Source organism: Gopherus flavomarginatus, chromosome 2, assembly GCF_025201925.1.
Source record: "Gopherus flavomarginatus isolate rGopFla2 chromosome 2, rGopFla2.mat.asm, whole genome shotgun sequence".
NCBI lineage: Eukaryota > Metazoa > Chordata > Testudines > Testudinidae > Gopherus > Gopherus flavomarginatus.
In genome coordinates this window covers 191780446-191807464 of record NC_066618.1, presented here as the reverse complement: position 1 = coordinate 191807464, position 27019 = coordinate 191780446, and the positions used below count along the sequence as shown (strand labels likewise).

Genomic DNA, 27019 nt, shown 5'->3' with positions numbered 1-27019 from the left:
CCACCCTTAATTTTGTTAAGAGGCGGAGCAGGTCCATTACGCTGACATGTGCTGCATGCTTTCACTATTGATAGGCAATAGGGTTGAATGCCTGGAGCATACCAAAAGCGAGCGATAGTGTCCACGAGGGCGTGCGTGCCGTAGTGACCCCCTTTATCATGGTGCCAACGAACTGCCACGGGGTATGTGGAGCGAGGGAGGCAGGCTCGGCCATCTGGCATAAGCCAGGTCCCTTTGACCAGAGTGGCCCCGAGGCTCTCCCACGATTGTAGTTCAGCAGCGGGTACTGGTACGGGGTGCGGTGGAGTAAAGGAGGAGGCTGCAATAGCCAATGTGGGCATGGCTAAAGGTAAGGTGGCAGCCTTCTTAGCGGAGGCGTCAGCCAGGGCATTCCCACGGGTAACGGGGCTACTATCTTTAGTATGGGCCCGGCAGTGAACTACAGCCAGGACAGAGGGTTTTTGGAGGGTGTCCAAAAGCTTGTGGATGAGGGGGAGGTGCTGAATGGGTTTACCGGCAGCTGTCTGGAAACCTCGAAACTTCCAGAGGTGGATATGACAATGCACAACTCCAAAAGCATATTTGCTATCAGTAAAAATGGTAACGGTCTTACCAGCGGCCAACTGGCAAGCTCGGGCCAGGGCATAGAGTTCAGCGGCTTGGGCTCCCCAGTTGCCTGGCAGTGAGGCGGCCTCTTGAATGTCCCATTCAGAGGTGACAGCATAACCAGTGAAACGCTTGCCATCAACATAGAAGGAGCTTCCGTCCGAGAAGAGGATGCAATCGGGGTTGTCCAGTGGCACGTCAAACAGGTTGTCTCTTATCTGTAAGATGCTGTAAACTACTTCCACACAGTCGTGCTGATCCTGGAGGACTGGCAGGTCAGGAAGCAAGGTAGCTGGATTAAGGGGTCCACACCTTTCAAAAATTAGGTTAGTGTCTTCTAAGAGTTCGGCCTCTAGCTGTTGCTGACGATGGGCCGAAAAGACTTGGGTTGTGCCCCTACGCAGAAGGGCTGACAAGGCATGAGAGGTCCAAACCGTGGTAAAATGACCCAGGGTTAGGCTCTTTGCCTTTGTGATCAGCAGGGCAGCTGCTGCCAGAGTCCGGGTGCAGGATGGGGTTCCCTGAGCGACAGGGTCGATTTGCTGAGAGTAAAAAGCAAGCGGGAAATGGTGGGGCCCGCTCAGCTGGGTAAGGACACCACTAGCAATTCCGCCCCTCTCGTGGACAAAAAGGTGAAAGGGTTTGCTGTAATTGGGGGGACGGAGAGACATGGAGGAGGCCACACTGTCCTTGAGTAACTGAAAGGCTTGAATAGTGTCCGGGGACCACTACAAAGGGTCAGGAGCAAGGTTAGCAGTGAGTCGGTGGAGCGGTTTGCTTAACTCCCCGCAGGACGGCAACCAGGGGCGACAGAAGCCAATTAATTTTAAGAAACCTCGAAGTTGTTTCTTGGTGTTCGGTAGAGGGCAGTTTTGAATAGTCTTTATGCGGGCTGGGTTCATCTGTCTTCCCTCTGGGGTTAACAGGAAGCCCAGATATCGGACCTTTTGTGAGACCCACTGAATCTTTTTAGGGTCTACCTTGTGGCCTCTGGTGTGTAGGTATAATAAAAGTGCCTTACCATCGATGCGGAGGGCAGCTTTTTCGCGATTACCTAATAGGATGTCATCTACGTATAGGACCAATGTGGATCCCTGCAGACTGGTGAAACCTTCCAAGTCATGGCGGAGGCACTGGCTGAAAATCGTGGGGCTGTCTCTGTAGCCTTGAGGGAGTCGTTGCCAGACATAACTTTGTCCCTCCCAGGTGAAACCAAAGAGATACTGAGAGTCTGGGTGCACAGGAATGCTGAAAAAAGCTGATTTTAAGTCAATAACAGTGAACCACTCAGCATCCCAGGGGATTTGGCTGATGATAGTAGCTGGGTCAGGAACTACTGCATGAAGAGGGACCACATACTGATTAACAACTCGTAGATCCTGTACAAAGCGCCAACGAACAGGGTCTCCGTCCTTTTTAGGAGGCTTTTTGACAGGCAGTATAGGGGTGTTACAGGGAGTGCGCTGAGGGCGGACTAGCTTTTGTGCAATGAATCCCTCGATAATGGGGCGGATGCCCTCCCGGGCTTCCAGCGACAGGGGGTATTGAGGGACTGACGGGGGGGTTAAGGAAGGCTTCACCTGAATCCTTACGGGCTCTGCCGAAAGGAGCAGGCCAACATCAGTGTCAGAAATTCCCCAGAGGGTTGGAGGCAAGTCAGTGAGGTCAGGGGAGAGAGAGGGGGGTGTTTCCCAATTACCCTGAGTAGGGGCCGAATCTCCTAACACTGTCATCAATAATCCTACCCCTTCAGGAGTGCATGTTAAAGTAGCCTCAAGCTTACAGAGTAAATCCCGGCCCATCAAAGGGATCGGACAAGCTGGGGAAAAAAGAAAACGGTGAGGAAAACATTTATCAGCATAAACAACATTCAAAGGCAAAGTGAGTTCCAGAGACTGTGGGTTGCCCTCCACCCCAGTCGCAGTTTTAACCTCAGAGGATAGCCAGGGAGAGGGGGCATGATTTAAAAGAGAGAAAGTAGCCCCAGTATCAATGAGGAAAGAGACAGGCAGTCCCTGGACTGAAAGGGTTAAACGAGGCTCTTTGCTGGGAGGGGAGAAAGTGAGAAAGGAGCCGGCTAAAGACATTAAGGAAATAAGACCATCACATTGTTTGTCTTCGCCCCCGGGGTACCGTCATTGAGGAGGCTGAGTTTGCTGCAGCTGCTGCTGTTTCCCGTAGTTGATCCAGGCCTGGGGAATGGGCTGAGCTGGTGGTGCACCTGTAAAGGCATCTCTCTAACTATACTTTTATTACTCGCAAGAGATTTGACGGGGACATCCTCTGGGCTATCCTCGGGGGGGGCATGCACCCTGCTGTATCTGTTTGGACATTAGTCTAGTAACTACTCCTCCCGAGGTTTGCCCCTCCATTTCCTCCTCATCCTTCTGCAGAAATTCCAATTTGGGATTCTGCAGATTCCCCTCTGCTACATGGAGAGAGTCCCCCTGCGGAGGAATAGGGGCAGGTGCAGAGGGGACCAGCTGACGAGTCAAAACACGCCGTGGTCTACACCCTTCATCGAAATAACCTGGAGGGGGTTCACTCTCGGGAGAGTACCTGACTGCCATAATTTTTAAAGATTTCCACAGCTCTGCTGCTGTGTCCCAACAAAACCAGTAACATAACTGTCCCGGATGGTCTTTTTCGATCAGGCTCTTTACTCCTCTTAAGGCAGCCTGTTCGAAAGAGCCATACGAAGGCCACCTCATCTCCGGGTCGGCCAATACCGCGGTATACCCAGTCCAATTCCTTACACATAGTGTGTACAACTTCTTCCTAGACATTCCTGTCTGTACTGGGAGTTTCCCTTCGTTCCATAACTTATTTACAATCCCCAACGGACTCTCAAGAGGCACGCTAGTCCCTTGACCCATGGTGTCTGACAGGAGCCCTCCAACTGGCGTTTACCCTGCTGTCCAGTACACGACCCCTCAATATTGAATTGGCTGGGAGAAATCTCCTGTGGCGCCTTGCCAATTCATATATGAGTGGTCTGACCACTGGACAGAGGTACCGCACCAGAAGGAATCCCGGACGAGCCCCCAAATTGTTAGGTAATAAAGCAAGTCCTCACTCACCTCTCCAGCACCCGAGTTCGTGCGGAGTTGGTATGGGGCACACAATTCTGTCAGAGACCAGACACCAATGCGTTGATCAACGGGCTCACACTATCCTTAGCTCTAAAAAGCTTTAGATTAAGTGTGGCCCCTTTATTAGGGGTGAGCATCAATATTTATACACAGAAGTAAACAAAGTGATTAACAAAAGATAATGGTCATGCATAATCAATCAAGATTTTACAGGAAAAGCAAGTTTAACAAGTAAATGCATAGAGATAAAGGCTAATGGCTACTTAATAAAGGGGGTGTCATGAGTAGTTTGCAGGTCAGTGCTTTGTTCGATAAAGGGTTCAGAAAGGATTATGCAGAGACGGCCAGTCTGGGTGTGTTTTGGCTCCCCAAAGTTCACCAAAAGTTTAGACCCAACATAAGGAATAACTTTACTCTACAAAGGGACTGTAAAAATGGTGCCTTTTTACTCAACAGATCTGCTCCCTGCACGTGTATGAAGAGCTAAGTCTGCTGACTTTAGTGGGGGGAAAATTGTCTTTATTAATTTGTCCTAAAGTTAGCCCAAAACAGCTCTGGGAGTGTGAGATTATTCTTTTCTGGTTTACACATTATCAACAGAATTATTAACATCTGTGATAGGGCCACTTGTGCAACTCCATTATCTCCAAATTATGTCCTCAGTTATGCCTGAGCAAGCCTGCTGTAGTTATAAGGTAGCACAGATGTAGGTATATTTGGCCTACAGCAGAACCTTTACTGCTGGTGATGCTGCATGATCCAGAAAGCTCACAGCATGACTGCAGTGCTGGCGAATTAGGAAAACCATCTTTTTAACTGTAAACTAAGCACACATGATCTGCAAGTCATTCAGGCACTATAAATGTGGAACTGCATGATGCTGTTTTTGCACAGTCTCTTTCCAGAGTGGAATGGCATATTGCTTTCTGACCACAACTGACTTTAGGCACAGTTTTTAAAAACTGCTTAATTTTATGCCTGCAGTCAATTGGGGTCACAGTTTTGCAGGCCCAAGTGTTAAAACTTGACCATCTAAGTACCTAATTTTTCAGCAAGTTTCTTACAAATCAGATAGACAGACATCAAAATTCTCTCACTTGGGACCACTGTGGAGTGCAGATGGGAAAACTGGAGATCAGACTGAGTTGCCTTTGAAAGCAGGGCTTTCATATCCCAGTTGAAACCAACCAACCAACCAAGAATGTAGTGCTGAGGCTGAAACTTCATCCTTGCATCATCCAGTTGTGCCCAGTTACTGCTTCAGACTCTAAAGTGGGCCAGTTGGTGCTCCCACTGAAGCTGGTGGAAAAGCTTCCATTGACTTCATGGGGCTTTGGCTTAGGCACAGTAGGCTCAATTGTTCCTTGTCAGGAGTGATGCATATCACTGCATTTTTTGAAAAATCCGCTCCCGTGCATCCATACGGAAGGGCAGCTGTTGACTTTCCAAGACACTCAGGCCAGGTCTACACTATAAACTTACATGGGTATAACTGTCGCTCAGGGGTGTGAAAAATTCACACCCCTGAGCAACACAGTTCTACTGACCTAACCCCTAGCATAGACAGCACTATGTCAGCCAGAGGGCTTCTGCCATCAATATAGCTAGCGTCTCTCGTGGAGATGGGCTAACTCTGCTGACGGGAGAAGCGTCTTCACTGTAGTGCTATAATGGCACAGCTGAACTGTTGCATCTTTTGAAGTATAGAGCTTCCCTCGGTGATGCATGTTGCTCAATGCTGAGCACCACTGAACTTCTTGAGCTGATTTTTCCATGGTCAGATTTGACACTTTTTTTGGGGGGGGAAGGGGGGCAGGGAAAGGGAGGGTTGGCCAGATTTAACATTTGCGGGAGCATGGGAGTACTCGGCATGTCTGAAAATCAAGCTACCTACCTGTGCTGTAATGCTTAGACATGACCGAGTGAATGCCTGCTTGTGCAGGGGAAATCGTAAAAGCTCTAAAACACAGGTGTTCAACCTGGGGGCTGTGAACAGGTCCAGGAGGGTCGTTTGCTACTCTTCCTTTCTGAATGAATGAATTAGAAGGGGTCCTGAAACTTCTGCTTTTGTGACATGGAGAGACAGTATGAAAAAGATTGAGAATCACTGATCTGAAACAACTACTGCCCTCAGAGAGGCCCAGGGCTGGGTAGAGCATGGAGATTGAAATATATTTTGACAGGTAAAACTGATCCATGCTGTACCTATGCTGTGGGTAAATGAAGGACTTCAATCTGTCGGAATGTCAATACATCACGTTGCATTAGCATAAAGTTCACTTATAAAAATATAGGCCGTGGTTTTCAAAAGTAACAGTTGAGCAGAGGTCTGTCTGCCCAGGAGCCAGTGCTGACTGGGGATACCATACTTATCCTTGCTCGTTCACTAGTACAGCAGAGTAGGATTTGATCCTTAGCTTGAATCAGGGCCGGTGCTTCCATTAGGTGACCCTAAGCAATCTCCTAAGCCGCCAGGATTCGGGGGGCAGCATTTTGTACAGTCCCCACAGATTCCGCTCCCGTTGCGCCGCCGAAGAAGGATCCTCCGCCGACGTGCCACGGAAAACAGTGGCAGGCAATTGAGCTACTGCCGACATTTTGGCAATGGCTGCCGCTGTCGCCTGCGGCATTTTGGCGGAGGGTCCTTCTTCGGCAGTGCGACAGGAGCAGAACCAGAAGCTCCCGTGCGCCCTGTGGGGAGTGCGCAAAATGCCCGTCCCACCCCCACATTCTGCCTAGGGCGCCAGAAACCCTGGTGTCACTCCTGGCTTGAATGTCAGATCCCTGGTTGTTTTCTTTCTGCCTCTTTTACCATCACCAGTGATAAAGATTCTGTCATCAGAACTCAGCTGACGCTTTTGTCGATGCATGATGCAGAGTGAAATCCAGCTCACTCTTCCAAAATTGTGTTCTGCAGCACTAACAGTAGCATCCTGGTTTCATCAGTTAAGTCAGGAAATCTGACTCAAAACCATGTTAATAAGAATGTGCCATTTTTACATAGCAACTGGATTTTTGAGGAGACTATATACACAAATAATCAAATCTGAAGAGGAATATTTTTTTACACTAGAGCAAACTTGAAACATAATTCCTTTTACAAAAAGTAATTGACTGACCTAAGTATTGTCTTTATTTGTGCTCGATTGAAAACCCCCCCCCCCCCCCGCTTCATCCTACAGCGTTGTCATAATCCTGCATTCATGACCTAATAGTCTCTTGTTATGGAAATAACTGTGGAGTCACACATGTCACTGCAATAAAGAAATAGTAGTAAAGAAATGTTGTGTTGGAAGGAGCAAGCTCCTGGGAGGAAGCAGGAGCTAATGATTAAAGCAGGGGACTAGGAGTCGGATTAGATTCCATCCAGGTTCTTGTACCATGCCCATCACCTTGGTATCTGAGCACCATCATGTGGTTCATTAAGTGATGTGACTAACATCTGACATATGTGGTGCTTTCCTTCTTTCTTACCAGAATGAAAATGTGTGTGTTACTTTTTAAAATCAAATTCAAAAAGTATATATGTCACGCTGTCTGGAGTGGTGCAGGACCATGTCTGGGTGACTGCCAACCTCAGGGCAGACTGTCAAAAGCAGGGAAGACACCCCAAACTAGTTGTATGTTCTCCAATTATATTTCACGAACCAAGTAACAAATGTGAACTCCTGAAGCACTCTGACAGTCTCACAATGGAGTCACAGTTTTTTTGGGCACTTCAGTCTATCTTGCTGCCCAGGGGGAGGAGGGGTGGCTGAGTGGGGGAGCAGGGACACATGGGGATGGGGGAGAAGGCGTGGTTGATTGGGGGTGCAGGGACACGGGGATGGGGTGGAGGGGGTGGCTGAGTGGGGATGCAGGAACGCATGGTGGTGGAGAGAGAGGCAGCTGAGTAGGGGTTCAGGGACACATGGAAACAGGGGAAGGAGGGTGCAGGGACAATTGGGGATGGGGGCAGATGTGCCTGATTGAATGGGAGAGGCTAGGGGTCAGCCAGGGTCTACATGGGTGAGGCTCCCAGACTCCCTAATAATTTCTCCTTCCCCTCCGCCCCCAAAGCCCCCCGTGTTCCATAGTTCTCCTCACACCCAACCACCCTCCAGGTTTGCTCCTGCCCATCAATTACTTCCATTTCCTTCAGCTCCTCTGTTACCTCTGACTCCCCCAAGCTTTTCCACTGCTTCTGAGGGATGCTTGAAATATGTTTCTGTATTTGAGTAATAATTCATTTAAACTACAAATTCTTTATTAATATGCCTAGTAAGGAATCTATTTGTCAAAAAAACATTTCTAGAATCTTTTTTGGTCATCTGTATTGTTACAGACATACTTGCTGACAGGTATTTGGAAATAAATTACCAAAATTGAAAGTGCCATGATTATATTGGCAAATAAAATATGCAGAATTCTAAAATATTGTGTACAGAATTTTTAATTCTTTGGTGCAGAATTCTCCCAGGAGGAGGAGTTGTAGTAATCTGTCAGCAATGAATGCCTTTCAGGGCTAACGTAGGTTGACCCTGGGGATCCCTGCTTTTGTTTCCTAACTCCAGTCCTTTGAGAGTCCAAAGAGCAAAGAGATGAAGCATTTTCATGTCAGTTCTCTTTATTTCCTTCTTCCAGAATTCAAGCTAATGGGACGAGCTTCCTTGCACGTAGCACCTTCCCAGGTGTGAGAGGGCCATTAACCCAGTCTTTGTATGGTGATGTTTCACAATAGCCCACTTAGTTTTGATAATCCTCCTTGATGGGCAGGTGAACCACTCCTCCTGCCTGGGTTCACAAGTTCAGAGCAGGCATTTTTACAGTTATAAAGCAAAAGTTACATACTACCTTATAGCATGGGATACAGACATTACAAGTAAAATTAATGCACACAGCAACTTACAAGCATTTTATATCGCCTAAAGACTGAACACATCTTACAAGTCTAACACCTGTCTTAAACAATATTAACATACATGTGAGCTGGTCTGGTTTCCAGCTCTGAATGTGTCAGTGCTCAGCCAACGACTACAGCCTTGGCAAAAGCTGGCATCTGGTCTACTAGTGTCACAACATGTATGTTGTGCCATCAGGGTTCTTATGTTCCCTGCTCTGCTACTAGCTTGCTGTAGGATGTTCGGTGAGTCATGTAACTTCTTTGCCTCAGCATCTGTATTTGTAAAATGGGATAAGAGATACTTTGTAAGAAGCTTTGAGACCCTTGGATGAGAAATGCTACCTGAATGTAAAATATTACTCTTAATGCACACACATATCTTCAAGAATTAGCAAACCCTGTAAGGAAAATAATGGTGAAATTTGTGCATGGTATAAGGATTTATAATTAATCTTAATATGGTTTACATTTTTGCCCTTGTATGAAAAGTCCCTCAAGGCATGATGGCAACTTGTACAGCTGTGTGATTGTAGTTCTCTGCCTAATGTCAGCATATGTTGTTTCAGGGTATTTCTGTGAGCAGTGCACGGAAGGAGCCACGTACTCGGACGCAGTGATATCTCCTAATTTAGACACCACTAAAATTATGAGAGTTCCCCATGCCATGTCGATGTCAGACTGCATAGCGGCTTGCTGCGATCTTTCGGGTTGTGACTTATCCTGGATGTTTGAACGGCGCTGCTACATTGTGAACTGTCAGCATAAAGAAAATTGTGAACCCAAGAAAATTGAAACAGTGAAGTCTTACCTTACGTTTGTACTTAGGCCTTCTCAGAGGCCAGGTGCATTGTTAGGGTATGGACAGGTGCTGCCAAATGTGGCTCACTCTGTGGGACTACAGGGTGAGCCCTCTGAGGAAGTGAGTCACCTGAAGGAGCTGTCTCTGCTGAGTAAAGATCACAGCTTTGAGGAGATACCTGAATACACTGATGACTACAGGGACTTGGAACAGGACCCCTTTCAGCTGAGCATCAAGCACAAACAGAAAGCGAACACGGATTACATGGACTGGGGCCTGATGGTGGCCAGTGAAAATGGCTTCAACTCTACAGTAGCTGATACCGAAGAAGACCATGAGGATTTAGCTGAAAAGCAGAGGGAAGGCAGTAGGCTGGAAAATCTCGTGATTAAAAGTGGGTCCAATTCAAACTCTGTTCCTGTTGAACACGCCAAGGAGAAGCTGCCATCTCTCGCTGAGATGACACCATTCCCAGTGGAGTCCACTGAGAGCAAAGCAGCTAGACAGCCACCTGTACAAGCCAGTGACAACCTTGGGAAAGAGGTAGGGCTGCCTCAAGATTCCAGAAGTAGTAGTGAAGTGTGCACCATAATGTTCTGCTTTGTAGGCCCTTTTCAAATCAAAATAGATTAGTATAGTAGCCCGAGAGGAAATCAGTGTTTCATTGTCCACTGCTGTCACATGACAGTATAAGAAAAGAGTGTGCTCCTTGCAAACAAACAGCCTTTCTCCTGGCTAGCGTAATTGCAATGCAATGCAACTTAGGTCAAGGGAAGACACTCAGATAGCTACCAAACAGTAAGGAGTAAAGCGTCTGGTAGTTGGGTATAGGGATCCCAGTTTAAACTTTCAGACTTGTGTACGTGGATCAGGGTTACAGTGTGTCTGTAAGCTATTCTGGCTTTCTTGCCTTCAAAAAGCATCATCCTTTAACAGCAACATGCATTCTAATGTGCACTAAGGCAAAGCTATCTAGGGGAGTATGCACAGGGTGGGGACTCCGAAATTCCTGCGTCTTAATCCAGGTCATGGCACTATGTCAGTGTGTGGCCTTGTCCAAGTTATTTCAAATCCCGGCTTCTGTTCAATAAAATAAGTCAGTGTAATGGGTATACTAATACTTTCCTATGTCCTTGGTGTGTTGTGGTGATTTATTAGTAGTTGTGTATAAATGTTAAGTATTAACGGACATTACATGGTTACAGAAACACTGCTTTTAACCCTGGAAGGTTGGTCAGTGTTCAGGTATTTATCAGTAGATAAGGATCGTTATCCACAAAAGTGGACATACTCCCTGCCCTGAAAAGCTTAGTCTTAATTTAAGACTAGACACAAGTGAATGTGACAAACTATATGTTAATAGCCATATCCTTGTATTCTGCATGTGGAAACTCCTGTTGAGGTTGAAAGCAGTTTCTTAAAAATATGATGGGAGAATGTGGGCCTTCATTGGTAATGGTTTTTCTTCATGTTCAGGATATCCCAATGACACACATCGCTGGGCTTAGTTCATGCATTATATATAATGTATTTCTGAGTAGGAAAAATGATTTATTCATAATAATTGTACCCTTACTGTTTCCTTTATAGGTTCTAATGCCTTCCCATAATCTTCCTTCAGACAATCTGGAATCTACCCAAGCTATTGCAGAGAGAACTCAAATCCCAACAACAGCCCCCTGGAGTCTGACACAAGATGGGATCACACCACTTCCAGCTAGTTCTGTCATCTCTCAGGCCACTGTCACACAGCAGCTCCCATCTCCCACCACTGCTGCCAAAGCAGGTAACTTTTTTCTTCAAGGAGGAGCTTTTAAAAATAAAATGAGAACTGTTGACTCCTCCTAAGGCAAATAGCCCTACTCTGATGCCCAGACAGTGCTGACACTGAGTGCCATGTTGGTGGCTCGAGTCACTTCTGATTACCAACTTCAATGGGGCAGTGCAGGTTTTATACCAAAACATAGCTTATCAGCACTTTAATATGGTGACACAGGTTGCATGAAGAAAAACCCTGAAAGCCAGAGTTCATTGGTTTATCTTTGGCAATGGATAGTATGGAAATGCTTAGAAGGCGGTCTCAGTTGAGCAGCACTGGTTGTGAAATGAGCCTTCAGAGGCGAGCAGGCTAATTTAGCGTCTCACTGCAAGCCTGGCCCCGTTTGATAAAACTTTCTTACTTTGGGTATATCTACACTGCACTCTGAGCCAGGTCCTGGGAGACCCAGACTTGTGGACAGTGTTTCCAAGCCCATACTTCAGTGTCCACACTGCATTGTAAGCCTGGGCTTACAGTTGCTGGAACCGGGTCTCACAGCCAGGATATCACATCCATATTGCACTACTCAGACCTTCTGACTCGGGTACTTAGCTTGAGCTGCATCCCATGCTGCAAAATGACAGGCTTGTACCCAAGCCACAACAGTACTTGGGCTCTGACCCAACCCCCAGCAGTGCCCTATGTTTGCTGACCTGAGTCAGATTGGTTTGCTTGTGGGCAGCAGTGGGGCTTGGACTCAGACGTGAGTTAGAGCCCAGGCTTAGTTTGCAGTATGTACATTTACTCCCTACCTGCTATGGAGAGAACGATGATAATGTCAGTGTGCAAACATATTTCCAAAAGTCAGTGTCTTGCTCGACTGTTAGAGGGAAAAACTTGAATTCAGCATGGAGGAGAATGGGAAGAAGGGGAAAGCCTGAATGTGTGCTGTTTGCTCCACTCTGCTCATGGGAGTGCCTGGCAGAAGAGCCTGGCACATCTCAGTAGAGCCATCAGGGCAGGGATTTTTGGAGAATTTCTCTTTTGAGCCAAGAGTAGCCAGCCTGGACCCAAACACACAGAAACGCAGGACCCTGAAGCAGGTGTCAGTCCCCCCTACCATGACAAAGGGAAAAAAGCTACAAAGGGGCCCCCTGAGCAATGAGATGAGCCCCACCTCACAAAGTGTGTGGCTTCAACCACAGGCCAGGCAGCTTTTTCCCTGCTCCCTCCTGCCTCTCCTCAGTAGCATCCAAGGGATGGGGAGGGCTGAAGAGGACTTAAAATGGGACTTGGAAGAAGTCAAGGGGCAGGTAGCACTGAACCTCCCTCCCCCTAGTGTTTCCTCAGAGCTGCATCTTTACTTCATCATTTTAAGATTAATCAAGTGCTGCCATAGAACCGCAATGTGGTTCTTAACGCACTGACTCTGCATCCCTTTGAACCCCTCAGAAAGGTATCCCTGTATTTCCTCTCCACCAAGGATGCTTTCCTGATGGACATCACCTCCACCAAGAGAGTGTCAGAGTCTGGGGCTTTGCCTATTGAGAAGCAATATAGCACATTCTACAATGAAAAGATGGTTTTCAAAAAGCCCCAGCCTGTATCCCAAAAACTAACTCAGTTTTTCAGAACTGAAGAAATTGTGATCCTGTCCACACAAGAGAGAAGTTCTGGCATACATTGGATGTTCATGGAGACCTCAGCTCTAAATCAGTTGCATACAGGCCTTTTGCAAATTCTGTGCTTGATCTGCTCTCTATCATCCAAAGAAAAGAGCATCAAAATCTACTATTTCAGGATGGTTGGGATAGTGCATATATCAAGCCTTTCAGACAAGAATATCTCCAGCAACCAGCATCAAAGCCCACTCGCTCGGAGTGGTAGCAGCTTCCCAGGCTGAGAGATCTTCTGCACCAGATGATGTCTGCTGGACATATCTGCTCAAAATTTACAAATGACATTTAGACATCAGCAAATGCAGCCTCTGGTAGCAGGGTGCTCCAGGCTGCGGTCTCTCAGTATTGGGGAAGGATTATAAAACCCTGGGTATATATAGTTCTGTTTAACTGAACCCTGCCTGAAAGTGCACTACTATACAAATCCCATTGGTTAAAGGATCTGTGGACCTTGTAGATGGAAAAGTGGTTTGAAGGAACAGAGGAAGGACTCTTTGTGGCCAAGAAGTGAAAGACTGTTCCTAGTGGGAAGGCAGCATGAAATAAGATGCAAAGCATACTGTCACCTGTTAGCCAAGCTGTGTGTTCCATGTTCTCCTGCTATTTTCATGGACTTTGAAAACGTGATGCTATGAATAACATATTAATCATGCCAATTGCGGCATCATGCCAACCTGTGAAAAGTACACAGTTGGTGGAAAAGTGAGCTCCTATTGCATTAGTAAGTGTTGTTACTTTATTTGGTGTAATCTTTTTTAGTTCTGACTTGGCTGGTTGTGATTTCTTTGGAATGCTTCCAAGAAGCATTAGAAAGCATTCAGAAGCCTGTTATCAGAATAACAGAGAGCTGTTTGACTGATGACTCAAAAACACATTTGATTGAATTTAGGGCTGAATTGTGCCTTTAAGCACAACAGACACAGCTGGGTTTGGTGATCTGTGTAGAGCTATAGAGGCAGAGCAGATGCAATCAGAGGCATCCTGCAGAAAAAGAGAGTGCCTCTGGGCATGCTAGGGAGAGTGCATGCAGCAGTAGCACTTACCTGTAAAAAGAGTCAGCACTGACCTCCGGGTGCTAGCAGGTCTGCAGGAACTGACTTCTCCGAGTCTGCCTGGTTATGCCTCTCTTGAGATTTAGACTGCTTCTTAATTTGCTAATTTGGTTTCTGGTCTGTACTTGGGAAACATGAGCAATGGCTTTCTGGAAGCATCATGTATGGAGGGTTTGGAGGCTGGAGGAAGCTTCCTTTACTCTCTGCTTTCTGTAGTGCACATTTACAGGGTTAGACAAAATGTGGCCCTTAGTTTGCTGCTTATGTTCCCTCTATAGGTATCAGATGGAAATGGAAAGCTAGTGACTGGGAAACTTGAGGAAAAACTACATATAGACTGAATGCAGCCATGCTCACGTTCTCATACATGTCCTTTCTAATTCACCACTGTTACCCTTTAGTGTCCCAAATTTCCATACTTTTATTAAGGAAAAACACGTTGGTACTGTGGGGGGAAAATTATGATTTTTGTGTGTTCAAAGCAAAATGACTATACATGGTATACTGGAAAAATCACCAATATCGATTTTAAAACAAAAATGAGTTAATTCTGATTTCAGCTTCAGGGGGCGCTGTTCTCAAGTGTAAGCTGGTGAGAGAAGATTAATCCGTAATCAAATTTATCAAGAAAATGTAACTCTTCCCTATCGTTCCCCAGAAAGTTGTCAGATGATGTACAATAAATATGCAATCCCTATTACAATTTATTTTTCAAATCATTTTCCCCCTTATTCTGTTTTTTAAAAATGTAATACTTTTTTCAGATATAGTAAAAGAACTCGTGGTGTCAGCTGGAGATAACTTACAGGTGACTCTACCAAAAAACGAAGCTGAACTCAATGCCTTTGTTGTGCCACCACCCCCAACAGGTGAATTTAACAATGTTTTCAAACAAGGAGACATAAAATATTGACACATGAACACAGCTTGGCTTTGAGGCTGTATGTACAGCCACAGCTAGGAGGGGACCCGAGGGTCAGAACTTTTCCTTTTAATCTGCAGAGACAGTTCTCTGTGGCACCAGCTGCGGAGGGGCATTTCAAAGTGGGCTTTAGAGATTAATGGAGGAATGGAAAACCTGCCTTGTGAAAGGAGACTCAAAGAGCTTGGCTTGTTTAGCCCAACCAATAGAAGACTGAGGGGAGATATGATTGCTATCTATAAATATATCAGAGGGATAAATACCAGGGAGGAGAGGAATTATTTAAGCTCAGTACCAATGTGGACACAAGAACAAATGGATATAAACTGGCGATCAGGAAGTTTAGACTTGAAATTAGACAAAGGTTTCTAACCATTAGAGGAGTGAAGTTCTGGAAGAGCCTTCCAAGGGGAGCAGTGGGGGCAAAAGACATTTCTGGCTTCAAGATTAAGCTTGATAATTTTATGGAGGGGATGGTATGATGGGATAGCCTAATTTTGGCAATTAATTGATCTTTGACTATTAATGGTAAAGATGCCCAAGGGCCTGTGATGGGATGTTAGATGGGGTGGGATCTGAGTTACTACAGAGAATTCTTTTCTGGGTGTCTGGCTGGTGAGTCTTGCCCACATGCTTAGGGTTTAGCTGATCGCCATATTTGGGGTTAGGAAGGAATTTTCCTCCAGGGTAGATTGGCAGAGATCCTGGGGGTTTATCGCCTTCCTCTGCAGCGTGGGGCATGGGTCACTTGCTGGAAGATTTTCTGCACCTTGAAGTGTTTAAACCACAATTTGAGGACTTCAGTGGCTCAGATATAGGTTAGGGGTTTGTTACAGGAGTGGGTGGGTGAGATTCTGTGGCCTGCATTGTGCAGCAGGTCAGACTAGATGATCATAATGGTCCCTTCTGACCTTAAAGTCGATGATTCTGTGATTAGTGAGTGTGGTTTTTGTGTTGAGCATGCAAATTAATTAACCATCTCCTCCTCTGGAGCTACACTGATTTACACCAGGGAGGATCTGGACTAATGTGTCCACTCACACTATCTGCTGGAAACAAATTTAGGCTGAGAACAGTAAGATGAGCTTTTCTTAATGCTGTCAGCTCCTGGTGCAAAGAATGAATTCTTTGTGCATGAATGTTTAGCACCAGGACAGTTCAGGAGCTGGTATCAGTGACAGTGAGGCAGAGACGCCTGGGGCCGGGGGGGGGGGGGGGCAAGTGTGGCAATTTGCCCCAGGTCCCCATGAGAGCTTTTTGGGGCCCCTAAAGTGGGGTCCTTCACTTGCTCCAGGGGCCCTGGAAAACTCTTGCGGGGCCTGGGCCCCAGGAGCTTCTTCCGCTCCAGGTCTTTGGCTGCAATTCAGCGGCGGGGGGTCCTTCCGCCCTGGGACCCACCGCCGAAGTGAGGAGATACAGCATGTTGAAGCAGCTTGACACATACTGTATGGAGCAATGATTCAGATCAGACTCAAACATCAGAAGTTTTCACAGGGGAGAGAGGTAAATAGTGGGGTCCCAGAAGGATTTGAGCTGGTACCCGTGCTGTTCAACATATTCATAAAAGATCTGGAAAAAGGGGGTGAGGTGAGGTGTCAAAATTTGCAGATGATACAAATTACCAAGGGTAGTTTAGCCCAAAGCTGACTGAAGAATTACAAAGGGCTCTCACAAAACTGGATGATTGAATTTCATCTGCCATTTTCTTGCCCAGTGTTGATAAATGCAAAGTAATTCACATTGGAAAACATAATCCTAACTATCCCTGCAAAATGATGGGATCTAAATTAGCTATTGCCATTCAAGAAACACATCTTGGAGTTGTTATGGATAGTTCTCTGAAATCATTTGCTAAATGTGCAGCAGGAATCAAAAAAGCTAACAATATTGGGAACCATTAGGAAAGGGATAGATAATAAGGCAGAAAATATCACAATGCCACACTATAAATTCATGGTACGTCCACATCTTGAATACTGAATGCAGTTCTGGTCATCCCATTTCAAAAAAGAGATGTTAGAATTGGAAAAAGTACAGAAAAGGGCAACAAAACTCATCAGGGATACGGAACAGTTTCCGTATGAGGAGAGATTTAAAAAAGCTTAGAAAAAGATGACTAATGGGGGATATGGGGGAGGTCTATAAAATCATGAAGGGTGTGAAGAAAGTGAATAGGAAAGTGTTTTTTACCCCTTCACAAAGCACAAGAATCAGGGGTCACCCAGTGAAGTTAGTATGCAGTAGATTTAAAACAAAAGGAAGCACTTCTTCACAAAACATGCAGTCAAGCTGTGAAACTCGTTGCCAGGGGATGTTGTGAAGTCCAAAAGTATAACTGAGTTCAGAAAAGAATTAGATATGTTCATGGGGGATAAGTCAATCAATGGCTATTAGCTAAGATGGTCAGGGACGCAACCGCGTGCTCTGGGTGTCCCTGTGCCTGTGAGTGCCAGAAGCTGGGACTGGATGACAGTGGATGGATCTCTCGATAATTGCCCTGTTCTGTTCACTGTCTCTGAAGCATCTGGCATCAACCGTGGTCTGAAGACAGAATACTGAGCTAAGTAGACCACTGGTCTGACCCAGTATAGTCGTTCTGACATTTTTATTAAGTCATTGTTTCTGACTATATTATTTTGCATTGTAGACATTCAACCTCATTTCATTGTTTCCCCATATGTCTGTATAGTTGTTTATATTGAAGGCAAGGTAATAAATACGATTTTTCACTCTCAGAAAGAGCCTACAGCTATGAGTGGAGCTTGATAAGTCACCCTGCAGACTATGAGGGTGAAATGGAGCAGAAGCATACACGGAAACTGAAACTCTCTCAAGTAAGCGAGATTGGGTCATTACAAAACCTAAACCTAATTTCCCCAATACTAATTTCCCCCTACTATTACTCATACCTTCTTGTCAACTGTCTGAAATGGGCTACTCTCGTTACCACTTAAAAAGTTATTTTTCCTCCCTTGGTATCCTGCTGTTAATTGAATTATCTCGTTAGACTGACCTCACACTTGGTAAGGCAACTCACATCTTCTTATGTATTTATACCTGCTCCTGTATTTTCCACTCCATGCATCTGATGAAGTGGGTTCTAGCCCATGAAAGCTTATGCCCAAATAAATTTGTTAGTCTCTAAGATGCCACAAGGACTCCCCATTGTTTTCACTCTCATAACCGCTGCATGAGATATTTTTTTTCAGTCTGCATTGGAGGCATCTTTGATTTGGTATGAGTACTTCAGTTATGCTTCTCTCAGCATGTTGTCAGATTGGCTTTAGGACTGTTGGCTTATAAATCAACTCTAACTACTATCCAAAAAGCTACACGCTCAGCTAATGTAAATCAGCAGAGCTCTACTGAAGACCGTGGAGCTGTTACATGTTCAGTTTACATTAGCTGCGGATCTGGCCTAACGTTCCTCAACAGAAAGAAAAAGTTGGTGAGCTATAGTGTTAGAGTGAAATGGGACCCTCCTGTCTTTGTAATTTATAAGTTATGCATCACAGAGAAGTTTATTCTTGTTTTACCGACTGTCAAGGTTCCCTTGTTTCCTTTGTCCTTGTCAGAGTCTTCACTAGGCATATAAAGTTTTTCAGAGGAGTCTGATGATCTTTTAGGTTAGGGGTTCTCAACCTTTTTCTTTCTGAGGCCCCCCCAACATACTATTAAAAACACCACGGCCCACCTGTGCCACAACAACTGGCTTTTTGCATATCAAAGTCAGGGTCAGCATTAGGAAGTAGCGAGTGGGGCAACTGCCCTGGACACCACACCACCAGGGGCCCCATGAAGCTAAATTATTCAGGCTTTGGCTTCACCCCCAGATGGCGGGGCTTCAGCTTTCTGCCCTGGATCCCAGAGAGTCTAATGCTGGCGCTGCATGGCGGACCCCTTGAAATCTGCTTGTGGCCCGCCAGGGGGCCTCAGACCCCTGGTTGAGAACTCCTTTTTAGGGCAAAGTAAATGTGTCTTAAGTGGCTCCTTCTCAGTCCCCACCGCTGGGCAATGACCAGCACACTTTGTGCATGCCTTTATAGATAGAGGCCTGGATTTCAAATCGCTTGTTTACAGTCTGACGGGCAAATCTTTAAATGTTCAGATGATCTCTGTGAAATTCCTGTCTGTAACTGGAAACACTCTCTTTTCTATGCTTCAGCTGTCAGTAGGCCTCTATGCCTTCAAAGTGACTGTTTCTGGTGAAAACGCATTTGGAGAAGGATTTGTAAATGTCACTGTCAAACCAGGTAAATCAGTTTGCTGGAATAGTGACTAAATTTTTCAACACAAGAGCTCGTTTACCACCTTTTTAAAGCTTCGTTAGTGGGTTAAAAGAATAACTAGCCGCTCCCCCCCCCCCACACGCACATTTGTATCCAGTCCCACACATTTCTTCAGGGAACCTTTTTTTCTAAATTGAATTAAGTGCAGTGTGCAGAATCCCAAGCTGTTCGAGAGCTCTGTGCACCTATGGAGAGGGGCTTTACTTCACCTGTCTGTCTCCCTATAGACCCCACTTCCACCCACTCACCCACCCAATAATGAACTGTTGAGGGCTGGACTGGCCCCTTCCACAAGTTAAAGCAGCCACAGCACTGATCTAACTTAGGCCATTTGGAACAGAATTCAAAATGATCTGGACAAATTGGAGAAATGGTCTGAGGTAAACAGGATGAAGTTCAATAAAGATAAATGCAAAGTGCTCCACTTAGGAAGGAACAATCAGTTTCACACATACAGAATGGGAAGAGACTGTCTAGGAAGGAGTATGGCAGAAAGAGATCTAGGGGTCATAGTAGACCACAAGCTTAATATGAGTCAACAGTGTGATACTGTTGCAAAAAAAGCAAACGTGATTCTGGGATGTATTAACAGGTGTGTTGTAAACAAGACACGAGAAGTCATTCTTCCGCTTTACTCTGCGCTGGTTAGGCCTCAACTGGAGTATTGTGTCCAGTTCTGGGCACCGCATTTCAAGAAGGATGTGGAGAAATTGGAGAGGGTCCAGAGAAGAGCAACAAGAATGATTAAAGGTCTTGAGAACATGACCTATGAAGGAAGGCTGAAGGAATTGGATTTGTTTAGTTTGGAAAAGAGAAGACTGAGAGGGGACATGATAGCAGTTTTCAGGTATCTAAAAGGGGGTCATCAGGAGGAGGGAGAAAACTTGTTCACCTTAGCCTCCAATGATAGAACAAGAAGCCATGGGCTTAAACTGCAGCAAGGGAGATTTAGGTTGGACATTAGGAAAAAGTTCCTAACTGTCAGGGTAGTTAAACACTGGAATAGATTGCCTAGGGAAGTTGTGGAATCTCCATCTCTGGAGGTATTTAAGAGTAGGTTAGATAAATGTCTATTAGGGATGGTCTAGACAGTATTTGGTCCTGCCATGAGGGCAGGGGACTGGACTCGATGACCTCTCTAGGTCCCTTCCAGTCCTAGAGTCTATGAGTCTATGAGTCTCCAGTGTAGGACTGCGGGAGCACAGTGCACTCTAACCTAGCATCCTTTCCCCTGCCCTGCCCTACAGTGCCCCAGAAGGTACAGCAGGTATTCTAGGTATTCTGCCTGTGCTAGCTTTATGTCACTAGGGCATTCCCCTACATCAAGGGAATTCCTCGATACTCCAATGGGGTGGCCTTAAATCCACTTTGTGTTGTTAGAGTGGCACAAAGGGGACTTGGCCTGGCTAAGGGTCTGGACCAGTAGTGGTATATGAGCATATTGTTCTTTCTCCTTAATCACTCGCAGTCTGGATCCTAAAATTAAGGTTAGAGGGACTGTTGTTTTACAGACCTGCAATATGGCTCTAAAACTGCATGGATTACTTCATGTATCCAGCAAACTGCATTGCGACTCTCAAAATTTGCAGGAAATCAATTTTCTGGTGGTGGTAGACAATAGATTGAGCAAAGCTGAGCGACTTTTTCCTGTTTAATTATCTATCTCATAGTTCTTTAAGAAAACACCATTTTAAGTGCATTTTAACTTCTCACCATAGAAAATAATATATTGTTAAGTGCAAAGTTTCTATCTGATTTCACACAAAACCTCCATTATTTTCCCCACTGCCTAAGCATTAATCTTCCTGCTCACTGGTTGGATGTTGATTTGCCTATAGACTTGACAGATAGCAATCTCAGCAGAATAGAGTTCTATGCACAGGTCTTCTTTAAACATAGTTTTCTGTTCCTCTTTTTCACACAGCAGTCAGAGTAAACCAACCACCCGTGGCAGTTGCTTCCCCCAACGCACAGGAGGTGTCTTTGCCTACAACTTCTACCTTCATTGATGGCAGTCGTATGTACTGGGCAACTCTTTGGTTTTTTGCTATGATCCTTATATAGAATTGTAATGTTGTTTCTTATGGATAGTAAATTTAATTTATTACCACCATCTCCAACATATCATATGTAGGAGCCTCGGTATTATATGTTTATAACATTACATCCTCTATCTCTGTTCTGCTGATGAAGTGACACTTGGTTATGATGTTTGTCAGGAAATTTGAGCCCCATTGTTTCTGTTCTAGTTTTTGTTTACCTTTATTTTTTAAAATATGAAAGCTTCTCTCTCTAGATCCATTTTCAAGTGGAAAGCAACGTGGGCATAGACTTTGGCCTTAATTCTCCACTACTTTGCAGTTATTTATGCCTGGGAATGTGAGTTGAGAATGCTATGAAATCAGCAGTCATTCACTCTTACTGGTGGTGGTGTTTTACAATCACTTTGCACAGGGATAAGCTTCTGATCCACCTAGGTCCTTAAGACATGCCCAATTTCAAGCATGTGAGTGGTCCCACTGAAGTCGATGAAACTACTTGTGGTTAAAGTTAGGCATGTGTTTAAGTACCTTGCTGAATGAGGGCATATATGACTAAACAAGGTTCATGGCAGGAGATAATCAGGCTGAACATATATAAGATGTGAGGCTGAATTAAGTTCGTTATGGAATAATCCACTCTTGAGCTCTCACCCTTTTTCTTTCCTTCTACTTTCTTCACCCACGGAAAGCTCAGGCAATCAGATTTCACATAATCAAATTGCATGGGGAGGCTGGGAAGATGAAATGCATCCTCCAATTTGGGGTCAGGGTGCAGGGCTCTGGTGCAGCCCCCTCAGCTGCTTCTCCACTTGAGCAGTGTGTTGGGGGCCATTGGACCCACCAACATGCTAATCTCATAGCCTGTCCTTCCTCCAGTTCCCAATCCCATTGTCATCCATCATGCCAATCTGTTCAGGGCCAGTATGGAAATCTCACCATGTAACATAGGGGATACTGAGACCTCTTCTACAACCTCTTTTCTAGCTGCTCTTATTCTTCACAGCTCCAGTGTTGAGTTCGGCAGGAGCCTTCAGAAAGCTTGCCGTTGCTCCTTCTGCTTTGTGTTGAATGTCACTCTTCTTCATCATCATTTGAGCCGTTCTTTCTGTTTTGGTGTTATTTAATCATCAACCCTTGGGCCCCAATCATGCAAACACTTCCATACTTGCTTAACTTTGCATGCACAAGTAGTCCCATTGAACACAAGCCAATGGAAATACTCACATATTTTAAAATTTAAGCAGGATTGAAGTCTAAATAGATAGCTACCCTAAGTGCTGGAGTGGAATTACCTATGGTCTCTTTGGTATATTATATCCTTTCATGATTTTTTTTGCCTTTTAAAATGGAATAAGGAAGCTAAATATACCCCCTCCTAAATGTAATTGCTGTATTATACATTTACATATTTATAGACTTGTTGCCATTTAAAAAAATCAACATTTACCTCAACATAACCAGGAGTTATCTTATTCTAAGTATAGGGAAATACTGCTGTGGGTCAGATGTTGTGGTTTAATACCTGTCAGCAAATTGAGATTGCTCTGGGTATTCATGTGTGTGTGAACATATCTGAAAAGATAAATATAGAAAACCAATTAAAGTTTTTAATATGAGTTTTTAATGTTCATCGTGTTAATACTGGACTCTGGTATTTTCCTTTAATTGGTGTAGAAAGTAGAGATGACACTAAGATACTGAGGTACCACTGGGAGGAAATTAAAGGTCCCTTGCGAGAACAGAAGGCATCAGCTGACACACCTGTTTTGCATTTGTCTAACCTTGTTCCCGGAAATTACACTTTCCGGTAAGTGGGCTGCTTTCCCTCCTCCTGTGTTTCAAACCTCACATCATGATTTTAATTCAAGATGTTTTTTCTTTTTGTATATCCTTTGGAGCAAGGACCAGCTTTTTGTTCTGTTTGCACAGTGCCTGGTACACTGGGGTTCTGATCCATGACTAGAGCTCTTAGGTGCTACGGTAATACAAATAATAAACAATATTCTTTGTGGTGGTGTTTGCCTCCTCAAAAAGAGGGCTATGTCTTTAGTTAATTATTCCTCTCAGTTTAGCTTGTTGCAGAATCTGAGGGAGTAGGATGATGCAGAAACACTTACATGGATTTCACAAGAGTGACATGTTGCAGCAAATCAAAATTTGCTTTTCAGCGTGGTATTATGCAAAATGATCTATCAGAAACTCAACACCCCTCCCGCCTAATGTTTTCTATAATTGAGGAGAGACTATTTTCATTTCATTATTTTTCATTCTACAAGTTGGCAAGTGTCCTTGGTATCCCTATGTAGTCAACTGTTGTTGTCCTGCTCTAGAACTAACTGTACACAGAATGGGATTAGGAGACTCATCACTGCAAAGCACTCTGGTGAGTCAATATTGCAAGAATCATTAACTTCTTCAGTAAAGCCTTTTCACTGTTACCATTTGCCCCCCAGCATAGCCTGCTGAAACTGAAGCCAATCCAGGTTTCTGTGCAACAGCAGAGATTGCCATTGTAATTCTAGTGCTTGTTCAGGATGATAAATTCTCCATTTTCTAGAAACTTTTAGTTTAGGGCCCAATCTTGCACTCCCTTTATAGGCAGAACTGTCACGGACTTCAACAGGTGATTTGCCTGCTAATGTGAGCCCTAAATTTGATATGAAATCAATTGTTATAAAATTGCCTAATAACGTAACATCATTGAGGTGTTGGAACTTAGAGTTCACGTACGTGTGTGTAAAGTGTGGTGCTCTGTGCAAGCTTTGTGTGCTAATACTTGCTTTGACATATAGGTCCATATTGTGTTCTCAGTTATGCAGATGGAAGTCTGGAGTCGCTCTAATGATTTCATGAGATACTCCATATTCTCAGGGGTGTAAATGGAAATTGACCCATTGCTCATATTGGGGATGCTTCTAGAATGCCTTCTGAATAAGGATCTTAAAGTGCTCTTCATACAATAATGAATTGAGTCTCAGAAGACCTATGTCAGGTGACCATTTATTATACCCACATACAGGTGGGGAAACTGAAGAACAGGAACTCCTCACTTAAAGTCCGGTTAACCTTGTTGCGATGTTAAGTTGCTGATCAATTAGGGACCATGCTCGTTTAAAGTTGTGAAATGCTCCCTTGTAATGTGGTTTGGCAGCTGCCTGTTTTGTCCACTGCTAGTTGCAGGGAAGAGCAGCCTGTTGTGGCTAACTGGTGGGTGATTGGAACCAGGGGTGGACCAGCAGCCCTCCTATCAGCTCCCCACTCCCCTAAGTTCCCTGTGCAGCAGCTGTCCCTCCCCCGCACTGCCATGTGCTGCTCCTGCCCTCTGCCTTGGAGCTGCTCCCAGAGACTCCTGCTTGCTGTATGGGGGAAGCAGGGGCGGCTCTAGTTTTTTGCCGCCCTAAGCACGGCAGTCGGGCAGCCTTCGGTGGTGCGCCTGCGGGAGGTCTGCCGGTCCCGCGGCTTTGGCGTACCCGCCGCCGAATTGCCGCCGAATCCACAGAACCGGCGGACCTCCCACAGGCAAGCTGCTGAAGGCTGCCTCACTGCCGCCTTCGCAGGGACCAGCAGGGCTCCCCCTGCAGCTTGCCACCCCAGGCACGTGCTTGGAGCACTGCTGCCTGGAGCTGCCGCCTGGGGGGGGGTGGGGAAGAGGGGGCCTAATTGCAGGGTGTCTTCCCCTCCCTCCTGCTCCTGCACCCTGCTTACCCCAACCTCCCTAGAGCAGGGGGGACACATGAAGGAGGAAGCTTCTAGGCCAGGGGTCGGCAACCTTTCAGCAGTGGTGTGCCGAGTCTTCATTTATTCACTCTAATTTAAGGCTTCGCGTGCCGATAATACATTTTAACGTTTTTTAGAAGGTCACTCTATAAGTCTATAATATATAACCAAACTACTGTTATATGTAAAGTAAAGAAGGTTTTCAAAATGTTTCGGAAGCTTTATTTAAAATAAAATTAAAATGCAGATCTTATTAGTTTAGTGTGATCCTTGCCCTTGCTTTTCCTTGCTGAGTTTTCCAATGTCTGGTGGCACGTATTTGGATACTTTAAGCTGCACACAGGCTTCTGAGTGATCAGCTGTTAACCAGCTGGAACCCCAGATTGGCAACTGAGGTGAGTGGAGCTGGCGGCTAGTAGGGCTGAGCAGGACCTGAAGCTGTACCCTGTCTGGCAGGGGGCCTGCGCTGGAACTCCAACTGGAAGCAAGGTGACTGGGGCTGCGGCGGGGACCCCAGCTGGCAAGGGACCAGCAGCTGGAACCCCAGACCGGTGGTGGGCTGAGCGGGTCAGCCCACCGCCGCTCTGGGGTTTCCACCGCCAGCTCCTGCCAGCTGGGGTCTCAGCCCGCTGCCAGCTTGGGGGAAGGAACGTCAGGCCAGCCGTGGGTGCTGAGAGGGACCGGCGGTGGGACCCCGGCTGGCAGGAGCCGGCAGTGGAAACCCTAGAGTGGCGGCAGGCTGAGCGGCTCAGCCCGCCCTGCTCTGGGGTTTTGGCCTCTGGCTCAATCAGGCTGAGCGGCTCAGCCTGCCCTGCTCTGGGGTTTTGGCCGCTGGCTCCTGCCAGCTGGGGTCTCAGCCCGCTGCCAGTCTGGGGTTCCTTCCCCCTGGGCAGCAGCAGGTGCTGAGTGGGACCAGCAGTGGGATCCCGGCTGGCAAGGGGCCAGCAGCGGGAACTCCAGAGCGGTGGCGAGCTGAGCCACTCAGTCCACCCCGCTCTGGGGTTTTGGCTGCCAGCTCCTGCAAGCTGGGGTCTCAGCCCGCTGCCGGCCTGGGGGAAGGAACCCGAGGCCAGCAGCGGGCGCTGAGTGGGACCGGCAGTGGGATCCTGGCTGGCAGGAGCAGGCAGTGGAAACCCCAGAGCGGTGGCGGGCTGAGTGGCTCAGCCCGCCGCCGCTCTGGGGTTTCAGCTGCCGGCTCCTGCCAGCTGGGGTCACAGCCTGCTGCCAGCCTGGGGTTCTTTCCCCCAGGCCAACAGTGGGTGCTGAGTGGGACTGGCTGCGGGACTCCAGCTGGCAAGGGGCCAGCAACGGGAACCCCAGAGTGGCAGCAGGCTGAGTGGCTCAGATGGTCCCTTGTGCCATAAAAAATTGGCTCGCGTGCCCCCTTTGCCATGTGTGCCATAGGTTGCCGACCCCTGTTCTAGGCAGTAGCTGCGGTCTCAGCAAGCTGATTTAATTAACTTAAGCCTGGGGTCAGCTACTTAAAGGAGAAATGTGCATTTTTTTCTCTCACACACAGGGTGTGTGTCTCTGTCTGCCCTCCCACCTTTCCTGCTGCCTTCTAGAGTGTGAGAGTTAACCCTTGAGGGCTCAGTCAATTGCTAGTTCATCTGAGCTCAGTTAAAGATGTGTTCTGATACCCAGTGAAGAGCACGGTATAAATGCCTAAATCAGGTAGCTTTACCTCAGAATTTCATTCACTTGTAGATTTATATATCAATCGTAATTTAACGTAAAATGGAATTTCCATTTTGTTGTTAGCAGTAATATAACTTCTTTGTTTTAGTATTGTGACTTAGCCTCCATTGACATTGTCTTCAAAAATTTTGGATGATGCTAAACCCCACTAAAGTAAATAATTTTAGTTCCTCAAAGGAAAAAGAGGGCACTATGAACCTAAATTACTTCACCTCTGCTGTGTCTGGTATCTAATTTCAGAACTTCTCAAACAATCTTTTCTTCAGTTATTAACAGGAATTAGATGGGGAGCTAAATCCTTGGGTTCTTACTCATAAGTGTTAGGAATTTGGGACTTGGGATGAAATATCATCTCTGTTGAAGTCAATGAGAGCTTTGCCATTGACTTAAATGGAGTCAAAATTTCACCTATGGTCCAGAACAGGGAGATTTTAAAAAATTCAGGTATATTTTCAGTATAGTGGAGGCAGTGTTTGAAAATC

At 45.9% G+C, this 27019-nt stretch overlaps 1 protein-coding gene across 5 annotated transcripts in view; it reads left to right on the top strand.

Annotated features, from left to right (window-relative positions):
- Positions 1-27019, top strand: part of KIAA0319 (KIAA0319 ortholog) — a 99560-nt gene that overhangs the window by 32071 nt on the left and 40470 nt on the right. For all 5 annotated transcript variants that reach the window (XM_050941792.1, XM_050941791.1, XM_050941790.1 and 2 more), the window contains exons 3-9: positions 9147-9922; positions 10970-11165; positions 14634-14738; positions 17528-17625; positions 18957-19044; positions 21005-21097; positions 22797-22929. In XM_050941792.1, the coding sequence (XP_050797749.1) occupies positions 9147-9922; positions 10970-11165; positions 14634-14738; positions 17528-17625; positions 18957-19044; positions 21005-21097; positions 22797-22929 (1489 nt within the window). The remainder of the gene's footprint in view (positions 1-9146; positions 9923-10969; positions 11166-14633; positions 14739-17527; positions 17626-18956; positions 19045-21004; positions 21098-22796; positions 22930-27019) is intronic.